The 11,811-nt window shown below is 43.9% G+C and overlaps 1 protein-coding gene across 1 annotated transcript; it reads right to left on the reverse strand.

Moving 5' to 3' along the window:
• Positions 1-2,958: 2,958 nt before the first annotated feature.
• RAB39A (RAB39A, member RAS oncogene family) lies at positions 2,959-10,965 on the reverse strand. The gene is made up of 2 exons (XM_088522308.1): positions 10,643-10,965; positions 2,959-3,505 (listed from the first exon to the last, which is right to left on the reverse strand). Exons 1-2 carry the CDS (start codon positions 10,963-10,965, stop codon positions 3,079-3,081), a joined length of 750 nt encoding a protein of 249 aa, XP_088378434.1. The 3' UTR covers positions 2,959-3,078.
• Positions 10,966-11,811: the final 846 nt, after the last annotated feature.

Here is an 11,811-nt window from a genome sequence, read left to right on the forward strand (position 1 = left end):
CAATCATTAATTTGCTGGTTTATATATATATATATAAAATAAATATATTTCTACTTCTTAATTTGGTTTTCAAATGAGATTACTATCTGGAGATTTTATTCTGGTATCAGTAGTGACAAGTTTTGCCCTTTCTTGAAGGAAAAAAAAAGAGATTATAGATGCATTAAGCTATAAAATCTACAGCCTACTCAAGCTGTTACTTACGTACGCTACTGCAAAACAATTAGAAGCAAAATATTATATTTCAGCAAATCATCTATTCATCAGACATTCTATTAACCGCAAGTGTGTAGTGAGAAGGTTTGGTATAGTTTTAATAGATCATCAAGATAGACAATGTTTGAATGCACATGGTAATCTACATCTTTAAGAATTACAAATAAGACAGCTAGGTGCGCAGTACTTAAAAAAGCAGTGAATTTCTTTGCCAGTTGCATTGACAATACCAGATCCTTACACAGCTGAATCTGGCTAAAAGCTCTACTCCCATCGTAATAAATGTGAGAATACAAATACAGCATTCACAGCAGAGATCATTAAGGTTCTGTTCCGATGATTGTTTATTTTAGTGTGCAAACTTCCCCTCCCTCTTCTCCCACTCCCTTCCCTCCCATCTCCCCCCCAAGTTTTTCATATAGAGTGAAAAGCTTATTGGCTCCAGAGTATTCAGGAATAAAAGTTTAAAATAAAAAATTTCAACCTGAAGATAACGAGATGTGTAATGAAATGCAGACTTAGAATAACAGCAATACCTGGTGCTTATAAAGCTGTTTCCATCTTTGTAATCATTTTTTGCACAGTGGAAGAAACCGATATCCACAGCTCGTTGTGCCAAACGCTCTGCAGCAGGGAGCACACACAGAGAAGAGTCCAAACAAAGATCATACAATCAAATCGACTCTTAAAGGTCTTTGGGAATTTGAGGAACAATCTCTGTTTTGGAGACGCAGAACAGAAGGTGAGGCACAGAAAACTTAAGTAACTGTATGCAGAAACACACAGTGAACCAGTGGTAGACTTTGGGTCTGTCGACTCCCCAGCTGCTGAGTTATTCATTGGTCCATGCTGTCCTCTTAAAGAACTAAGAGAAAATCTTTTGAGATACACTATGTGGGCCTGGTACACAGGCTACAGTGTCAAATGCACACAACCTGATTCCAAACCCTTTGGTGCCTGCAGTAATTTACATCAAGAGGGCCTAAAATACCCTCAAATCAAATGGCATTTGTGTAGATGACTAAAATGTGCAGTTTAGTAGAGCATCAGGCTCAGAGCAATTAGTTTGTGGCATGCTGAGACTTACATTTTTTTCTGGTGTCAATAGTGACAAGTTTTGCCCTTCCTTGGAGAAAAATAAAAGAATATAGATGCATTAAGCTATAATTAATTATAGAATTAACTGACTTTTAACTTGTAATATATTAAGAATTAACTGACTTTCACCTTGTAATATATTAAGGCTCGATTCCTGTTTATATTAAGGCCTCTCTCCTATGACAGTGTAACGATGCCTGTGCAAACGCGACTCAGGCCATTGAAGCACTACCCTTCAGTTCCCTTTGAAATCAATAATTTCAGTGGCCCTAAAGCAATAAAATAACTGGAAGCAAACAACTAGTCTTTATGCCATGGGCTATATACAAGAGGATGGCAAAAGGACCTGAAAGCAATCTGAAGGAAAACCAGTCATATTTGTGGAAGAAAAAAAAAGTTAGATGAGACAGACCTGTTTGCCTGGTATTGAACATGGAGAACTGTAGCATGACAATATATCTTTACATGAGGAAAACTGGCTTGATGTCTGTCTTATTTCCAGATAAATAATAGATGCTTATCAACTCTGGAGATCAAGCCATCTTGTTATACTACTGAGATAAAATAGAAATAGTTATTTGGCATTTAAGTGCTAGACATATAGGGCATATTTTGCATAAAGCTAGTGTGTTATAGTCAGAGGTGTAGGAGGATGACCTCAAGCTCAGTAAAATGCTACATGATCACAGATTTCTCCTATTATTATTGTCATTAAAAGCCACTGTATGTTGCTTTCTTAGAATAGGAGTTATCCAACTTGGCTTTGCTGTAGCCCAACATTATTCTAGAAATTCTCTCCTTTCCTAACACTCTGTTCATAACAGTTTTGGCTTAAAACCTTCATTTTTAGAAAACTGTTTAACATTTGCTGGCTTAGAATAAACCAGTCTTTGTTCTCTTCAAATTCAACCCCATGGGTTGCAGCACTTTTTCTTTTAACTTCTAATTAGAAGTAGGTTTATTTTTTAAAGCTAATATGAAATTGGTTTGTGTGAATTAACATAATTTCTCAGGCATCAGTGTGGCTATGACAGTTACCCAGCTGAGGATATGGCCTCCAGAATGTATCTGTTTTGAATATCAGTCAAATAACAGCTGGGTCATATGTGATGTTACACTTAGTTTCATTGGCAATTCAGAAAATATTCAGTAATAAATTTCATTGCTTCTATTCCCCATTTTCATATACAAATAAAATGTCTTTTCTAAAACATTCTTTTTCTTAGTAAGGCTTGCACTCACAGTCATATCAAAAGTGTTTTGGAGAAATCTGTCTGCTTGCTTTCTTCAGTTATCTGTATTATGAAATTCCAAAGCATTATAAGTGGTCAGTAGCAAACCTGCACTTGAGTAAAGAATCACATTAAAAAACTAGAAGGTGAAGTATTTTCATGTCCAAAACTAAGGCAGGATGTACTAAAGTAATGAGCTCATCTGATCCTCACCTAATAAGGCTTGATTTTAAACTGTACTCAAATAAAAAGCCCAGTGGAGGATGTTGTCATGATGATTATTGCGCTTTCTCAGTATCTTGCTATAGGATTATTTTCTTCAGCAATATATAATTTCTTTTCTTGAAGACCACACAAAGTTATTGTATTCTGTAAAAAAAAAAAAAAGTTGTGAATTAGACAGAAGGATTAAAAAAAATGCCATTCTGCTTCCCCTGTGTCACAATCTGATATTGTTTCAAAATGATTTTTCTGTTAATTAGATTGGCATAATTTTCGGAACATCTGACGTGCTCTTTGGCGTGCTGCAGGTTTAACAGCTGCACTGTCTTCTGGGCTTTACAGCTTCCTCTGATGAATGGACCACGTTTGGAACGAACCCGCTCTTAACACCTTCCCATCCATCTTGGATTGTGATTTCTCCTTTTTTCACAAGTTCATAGATGTCTCGGGTAAGGATTGTAAAGGACTCTTCGACATTTGTGGCATCTTTTGCTGAAGTTTCAATGTATTTCATACCACAGTCAGAGGACAGTTTTTCAGCCTCTTCTCTTGTAACCTCCCGCTGTGATACTAAGTCACATTTATGTCCTACTAGCAGAAACACGATCTGAAAGGGCTGCACATGCATTTTTGCTTCTTCTAGCCAGTCTTTCACATGTTCAAAAGATCTCCGATTTGTGATGTCAAACACCAGCAAGCCGCCCACAGAATTGCGATAGTAAGATCGTGTTATTGATCTGTGAAGAAAAAGAAGATAAAGGAAAATTAAACTTAAATTACATTTACACTTTATTTGTAACAAAGTTACTTTTCCACATGATATTTCTTTTCTTTCTACTACACTTTTTATGAAATATGTCCTTGCTTTTCTTTAATCAGAATTTATCAATTTGCCTTCTCTGCACAAAGATGTTCCTTTTCCGTATCTTCTTACATTCAGAAGTCATTTTCTAAACATTCTTAAAATCAACATCTCTGGCACTAGTCTGAATGCTGAATTTTCTGTGCAGTGCAGTTATTAGTAAACTGTTGCATATATTCCGCATATGCATATAACCCCAGACACCAGTACAGGCTGGGGACCGACCTTCTGGAGAGCAGCTCTGTGGAGAAGGACCTGGGTGTCATGGTGGATGATAAGTTGACCATGAGGCAGCAGTGTGCCCTCGTGGCCAAGAAGGCCAATGAGATCCTGGGGTGCATTAAGAAGAGCGTCTCCAGCAGGTCGAGGGAGGTGATCCTGCCCCTCTACTCAGCCCTGGTGAGGCCACATCTGGAGTATTGTGTCCAGTTCTGGGCTCCACAGTACAAGAGGGATGTGGAGCTGTTGGAGAGAGTCCAGCTCCGGGCCACAAGGATGAGCAGGGGCCTGGAACATCTGCCCTATGAGGAGAGGCTGAAGGAGCTGGGCCTGTTCAGCCTGGAGAAGAGAAGGCTGAGAGGGGATCTAATCAGTGTCTATGAGTACTTCAAGGGAGGCAGTGAGCAGGATGGTGCTGGCCTCTTTTCAGTGGTGGCCACTGACAGAACTAGAGGAAATGGCCACAAATTGAAACATCAAAAGTTCCACAGGAACTTAAGGAAAAACTTCTTAACGGTGAGGGTGACAGAGCCCTGGAACAGGCTGCCCAGAGAGGTTGTGGAGTCTCCTTCTCTGGAGATCTTCCAAACCCGCTTGGACGCAGTCCTGTGCCACGTGCTCTAGGTGACCCTGCGTGTGCAGGGGGGTTGGACTAGATGATCTCTAGAGGTCCCTTCCAACCTTAACAATTCTGTGATTCTATGATTCTATGATTCGCAGAAGAGAGAAAAAGCAAATATTTAGCTAATATGTGTTAGTGTTGAAGTCCCAGTCCAGTTTTATGCGTGCATGCACTTAACTTCATCCTAAGCATTTCAAAATGAAATATATAAGCAAATGATTGACAAAACGATTGTCAAGCTACAAATACATCCTTTTGTATCCTCCTCAGACAATTCTGCCAGTAGTAAAGTTTGATAAATAATCACAGTGCTTGTGCTTGTTGGTGGGCAGGTGAGTGTGAAAAGAAATTCTCAGAACAACTGTCCAAAGTTATCTTGAGCTGGGCGAACACACACTTGCTAGAGCATTGACAAGGAGCACTTCTACGTCTAGCATATCTCTCACAAGCTCTTTATATGGTATTTATCCTTTTTTTTTGGCACACTACTTGCAGGACGGGTGACAGATACTGTCTACTGTTCCGCCCCCCACATTGCAGAACATTCACTGGAAGCAATTTTGGAAGGGAGAAACCCATCCACTCATAGGAGATATTTTTAGGGACCTTTAGAAAGAGAAAAAAAAAGTGTTTGTGAGTATGTAGGTGGAGAAGGATAAAGAATCAACGAAGGTTTTTTTTAAGTTTGTCATCATGGGCAATAGGGAAGGATGGCGAAGCTGAGATGGGCCATGTCAAAGGAAATAACAATGGCCTTTTGTTTTGAAATGACAATATAGCAAATAATTCTGTTTAATCTCATGATAGCCAAGAAAATGTAGCTTCAGAACATTCTGGATCAGGATGAACTGTATTCAATAACAAACCCTTCCGTGACAGTAACTCCCCCTTGATTTGCAGTTAATCATATGTTATATAGTGTTTTAGAATAGTTTGAACAGAGGTATAATTAGCTGCCATAGTCATATTACAGAGAGGCAAGTGCATAGTTATATAAGGCTATAGTTATATAGTGTGTATATGTATATATATATATATATTTACACACACTATATATATAGTTATATAGTGTATATATATGCTATAGGAGCTATATAGTAGCTATAGGATGCAGTTATTGTACTTAGGCTAGCTATAGTATGTACTTATATAAGGGCATAGTTATATAAGGATACAAGAATCTTTTCAAGGTTTTCCTAAGTGGCATTTTTGCAGTTATATATGCGTATCTATTGTCTGCAACAAACATGGCTAATAGCATCTGTAGCTTGTGCTATAAATGACACCAACCAGATGAATATATGAAAGAGATAGCAGTTGGATTTTTTTCTATGTTTTTGGCATATACCATTTGCAATTAGTTTTGTTGTACTCCAAAGAAGAAAAAAAGAGGCAGATATGCTAGAAATATTTTTTAAAGAGCAACAAAAGAAAGTAGAGAGGAAAAACAAAAGTATAAACATAACTTCATTATGTGCTGGTTAAGCTAATGTCTAACATCTGAGAAAGGATGATATTTGTTGAAATAGAGTCTACAAATATTGGTATAAGCTTATTATTCTAGTGAGTTACTATTTACCTTTAAATAAAGAAAGGAAGAAGAACGTATTCCTGGGAAGTAAGACAAAGTTTTGAAACTGGAAGTTTAGGTCATTGGTTTCAAGAAATGGCTGGGCATATACGTAAATGTGGTAGCTGCTCTACTCTGATTGTCATATTTAAGTCAAATATTTTGTATATCTATAAAATGTTTTAGACCCTGTTGAAGAAGCCGCTCCAAGCATTTGGCTTAGAAGCTTTGCAGACTTCACACGCCATGTGAGTATAGTCTGTACGTGTCAGCTGAAGAGCTTGGGGATGAGGGTGCACAGTGGTGAGCAAGGATGGAGCTCTGGGCTGGTGTCCGAAGGCCGCTCTCTGCCTGTGGCAGCGCCTGTTGTTCTGTCAGGGAGCAGGGCTGGTGTCTGAAGGTCCCTCTCTGCCTGTGGCAGCGCCTGTTGTTCTGCCAGGGAGCAGGGCTGGTGTCTGAAGGCCGCTCTCTGCCTGTGGCAGCGCCTGTTGTTCTGTCAGGGAGCAGCACGTGGGGAATGGGACTGTGCCCGTGGTCAGTGAGAGCCAAGCAACCACCAGACAAATCTGAAGTGAGGAGGATCCGGGGTGCGCACGAGGATCACTGCGCCATGTGGCTGGGTGCAGACGTACCTGAGTGCTGCGTGTGGGCAAGAACCGCGGTGAGAGGCCCTGGTGAAGCTTCTCACCGTTCTTTTTCCTCTAAGTCTTTTCACAGCAGTCCAGTCCCAGGTTCCAGCTGCACCATGTTACAGCTAGCCTTGAATATAGGCAGCCAGACCCCTGGTTGCACAGTGTTGATGCACTCAGAGCCCTGATAGTTATGTTTATAAAAGCTGTAAATACAGGCAGTTATGCCTTAAAAAGAGGGTGGGTGTTTTCTGTCCGCATTTTAATTTTTGCTCTCAGGGGATGATTCCAGGCTGTACATCCCAGGTGGGCAGAAACCTCTCAAAGCAGCAATTTTCAATCCCATTTCCAACACCATCATTTCCACTTGGTTACCTCTGGGTGACTCCCTGCTGGGAGTGGTTGTTACCAGGCTAGTTCTTCAGACCCAGCACAAGATACCATCCTAATATAAGGTTATGGATCCCACCTGAGGATATGATACCTAGTATTGAATTTTTATATTGTTTTAAAAATGTGCTTCTTGGCTTCCTCTGTCTGATAGAATTGAAAAGAAAAATGCTTAATTTCAACACAAGACATTATTCTTCTACAACATAACAACCATCTCAGTGATTACAAGACCACAAAGCAATCCTGAGCTGGTTAAGAAACTGCAGCCTAGAAAAGAGATAATTCAAGGGAGAAATGGTAGTCTACAAAATCACAGAGAGAGCAGGCACAGACTGACTGTTCATCTCTCCAAGTACAGAAGCTAGACGCTACTGATCATAGCTAGTAGGAGCCAGATTCAAAACCTTCAACACCTTGTCTCCAGGCTAACTGGCTGGAAGGCAGCTTTGCAGAGAAGAACATGGGGGTCCTGAGGGACAACCAGGTGACCATGAGCCAGAAATGTGTCCTTGTGCCAAAGAAGGCCTAGGGTATCCTGGGCTGCAGTAGAACGCTGAGGCTGAAAAGATGTCTGGATATTCAAAAGATATCTGGATAGGGTCTTGAACAAGATGCTTGAACAGGGGGGTTGGACTAGATGCTCTCCAGAGGTCCCTTCAACCTCAACCATTCCGTGATCCTGCGATTTTGTGAGTATGGCCCTTAGACTAAGCTAGGCTGGCCTTTCTTGTGCTCTTCACAAGAAAAGAGAATCCTTTCACTTGCATGATTATACATGCTTAGTTTAAGTGCTGCAAAATCAGACTCAGCAAAAATAAAGTTTTTCACTCCATTATTATTATCACTTCTTAAATAGAAGAAAAAAATCAGGATTCTACAAGCTGTCCAAGCCAGCATCAAGCACCGGTGGCAGGTCAGGTTTGATGCAGGCCAACTTATTCATAAAGAATGCTCAAATTTTGAGTTCCCAAATTATAGATTCCTGTTGAAATTACGGCTCCTCATTTAGAACAAACTTTGGTTCAGATAATTAATTTTGACTGAACTAGCTGTAAGACCCTAATGTAAGATGTAAGACCCTAATTAATACCCCCAAGAAAAGCTTTGCTAAGATGATGCCCACTGAACACTTGTTTCTGAACATGAATTAGAGAATCTTTAATCACATCAGACTATGGCTTTAGGGTGACTTTAAATCAATCACAGTGTTTCTTTCTCATTATGATCTTACTGATTGCTACTGAGATGAACAAAACTTTCACTAAAAGCTATATCTAATTTTGAAGACTTATTTTTATACCATGACTAAAAACTACATTGTAATGATATTGGCTTTGAAAATAGGTTTTGCTTAGCTAAAAAGAAGGAGGAGGATAGTGTTTTATTCTTTATTAGAATCAGAAAGCATTTAGTTAATATCATGGTTTATTAAAAGTGGGTTAGGATAATTGAGGCATCTCTGCAATATTTTTTCCCTAAATTCTTGACATAAACTCTCAGCACTGGTAAGCCCTCCGTGGACTTGCAATTTCCATGATTTAAATACATATCATTGGACTTAAATACAGGAAAATTAAACAGGAAATTCACAGCGAAGTAGACAATGCAAAACACATTGCCACAGCAGAAAATTGCTGTAAATGACAACTAATTTCAAGTTAGAAAGAAACACAGGGCTTACCCTGGGCTACCTTAGTCTATGCCCAACAAGTCTGCAGGTTCTTGTTCTAGTCACCTGCTTCAGGCACGGGGCGTCATGTGTTGTTTGTACAGCAGCTGGTACGACGGGCAATTCAGTTTAGTGATGCCTTACTGCTGTCAAAGTGAACATAATAAATAATTGTACTATCTGAACTCAAAATAAGTTAACTATCCAGCATCTGTGTTTGCAGCTGGCTTAGCCTTGCTGTGGGAGTGGTAAGGATTACTTTATTTGAGAAGTAATGCAAAGAATGCTCCATTTTAAAGATGATTTCCAAGAACACGCATGAAATTATGTTGAAATACAGCAGCATCACTGAAGTAGACACATGCAAAACTTTTCCTGAAGTAAATTTTCCAAGAAAATGGGTGTCCTCTTTTAAGAGAGTGTGATGACAAGGGTGTCAGATTTTACTTTTCCTCTGGGAATGTCCCTAATGGCTGGGACCAAAACCTAGCATTCGCTGTGCAACCAATATCTTGCCTTGCACACGGGGAATTATCTGGGGAGCTGCCTAGCCAGGTTTTCCTTGCTCCAAACTCCCAGTGTGCGTGGAGCTGGGAATCCAAGCTGCAAACTGCTTGCACTCCAGAAAATTAGATTACTTCTGGCAATAATTAGTTCTTCCCCAAGAATAACTCTGCTTGTGATCTGTAATCGTCTTCATTAGCAGAGAACAGAATGTGCAAGTTTCTAACCTGCAGTGCATAAGGTAGCAAAATATGTATAATTTATTTGCACGTAAAACAGACTCTACAATTAGTGTTGTGATATTTTGTACATCAGCTGACAAGAAACTCGCAGCAGAAAAGTAAACACAGATATTTAAAGCTACTTCTTCCAGTTTGCATCTTCTGGATATTAGAAGAAACACAGATGTAGCCTAATGGTAAATTTTAAAGCAACTGAATGCATGACTCATCACTGCCTGTCCCCTGAGCATCCCCACTGTAAACGAAGGCTATCGTTTCATTTCAAATGCAGGCAAAACGCGGGGTGTTTGCCTGCCTGCCAGCCAAGTGCCGTGTCACTGGCCATCCTGGCCATTTGTCAGGGCTTCCAAAATACAGCAATTAGAAGCACTTGGTCGTTTGCTTGCAAGTATTTTACGTTCGTTTGCTGGCAAGCACAGGGAGGCTGAGGAAGGCTGGGTGCTCGCTGTTATCACTCTCAATTTCTTTGCTAAACTTGCAGGGACCTGTCTGAAAAAAAAATATATAATATGCTCGTGACTCATGCAAGGCCAGGAAAGTTTTTTGTTGTTGTTGCTGTTGCTGCTGTTTTGCTGTAAAGCTTGCAATTTAAGCACCAAGCTTGTAATTTAAGTACCGCATATCGCAACAGATAGACGGGCCTGATGCCTCAGCCTCCTCCCCACGTCTGTAGCTAGTTTATAGGCACTGCTGAATCCTAAGCCCACAATAAATCCACACACAAATTGCCTGGGCTGGTAAGTGGTAAAGATAAAACAGTCCCAAGAGTGAGTGACTTTGTAAGGACAGAGCTACCCCAATGACTGACAGTATCAGCTTGTACTGGTAGGAGAGGAGGGGAGGAAAGAGCAGCTTTAACGCCTGGCTCAGTGTTCAGCGATGGGAGCCGCAGTGAAGGCTCCTGGTGACCATGAGCAGGGAGAGCGGGTGGGAGGTGACGGGAGGTGGTCCAGGCCCTTAGGAGGGCAGCGCTGCAGGGGAGGCTTCGTCCGGAGGGGATGACACGGTAAGAAATGGAGAGGGCAGCGCGAGCGCCTGCTGCAAGGAGGCAGCGGCGCCGAGCGGCTCCGCGACCCGGCAGGGCAGGAGGAGCGGGACGGGGCCACTTGTTACCCCCGGGGTGAGCGGGGCAGGGGCGGCTGCGGCCGCCCGCGGCGGCGGTACCTGAAGCGCTCCTGGCCCGCCGTGTCCCAGAGCTGCAGCTTGACCCGCTTGCCGGGCTCGATCTCGACGAGGCGCGAGAAGAAGTCCACGCCCACGGTGGGGTCGGAGTGCAGCGGCCCCGGGAAGCGGCCCTCGGTGAAGCGGTGCAGGAGGCAGGACTTGCCCACCGTGGAGTCGCCCAGCACGATGAGGCGGAACTGGTAGATCCAAATCGCCGCGTCCATGGCGGCGCCGCCCGGGCCCGCCCCCGCCTCGCGCCTCCCCGCGGGGCTCCCGCGCGGCCGGCGCCGGCAGCGCGCGCCGATGGCCCCCACGCCCGGCATGGACGCGGCGCGGCCGCCCCGGGCGCCGGCGGCGGCGGGAGCGCGGGGCGAGGCGGCCGCTGTCCCTTCAGCACCGCCCCGCCCGGCGCCGCCGCCGCGGGCCGCCCCCCGCCCGCTCTGCGCAGCCGCCCGCCGGGCCGGGGCCGCCCCGCGCCGCGGGCAACAAGTGGAGCGGGGCCGCGAGGGCGGCGCTGGGAAGCGGCCGGGAGCCCCGCCGGGAGCCCCGCCGGGAGCCCCGCGGGTCGCGGGGAGCCGCCGGAGCGGCGCCCGCTGCGGAGGTCGCGGCGAGGGGCGCGCGCGGGGAGGAGCCGCGCTGGGCCCTCGCGCAGCCCCGCGAGCAGAGCAGAGCAGAGCAGAGCGGGGCGGCAGCCTCCACGTGCGCCCGGGGCGCTGCTCCCCTTCCCGGGCTCCGCGGCCGAGTGTCACGTTGTCTCCGAGCTGCTGAGCAGCGATTGCCCAGGGTTCCTTCCATGTCGGGGGACTGCGCGGGTTGACAGCTGGTAACAGGCCCTGGGCGACCACGTTTCTTTTGTAGCTCTGAGTATTTTCAGCGTTTAGGTAGGGGGTTGTTATTCGGATGTCCTAGCCAGTCACAAGAGTCGATGATTTTGCTGTCCCGCGTACGCTGCAGCTCTTTTGAAGGCTTCCAGTGCATTTGCAATCATCTGGGGTCGTTTTGGATGTCATGTGCTAAACGCCACCACAGAGATCTCTGACCACCACAGCACCTTACGAGCAAATACAAATGGGCATGAGGAGCTGGATCAGTTAAAGCGGAGAGGCCAGGGCAGCAGTATGATCCTAACCCTCCCCAACATAGTTTCCACTGTTCGGTCATTGGCAACT

Source organism: Tinamus guttatus, unplaced genomic scaffold (assembly GCF_059628265.1).
Source record: "Tinamus guttatus ecotype Peru unplaced genomic scaffold, ASM5962826v1 Tinamus_guttatus_pri_ptg000150l, whole genome shotgun sequence".
NCBI lineage: Eukaryota > Metazoa > Chordata > Aves > Tinamiformes > Tinamidae > Tinamus > Tinamus guttatus.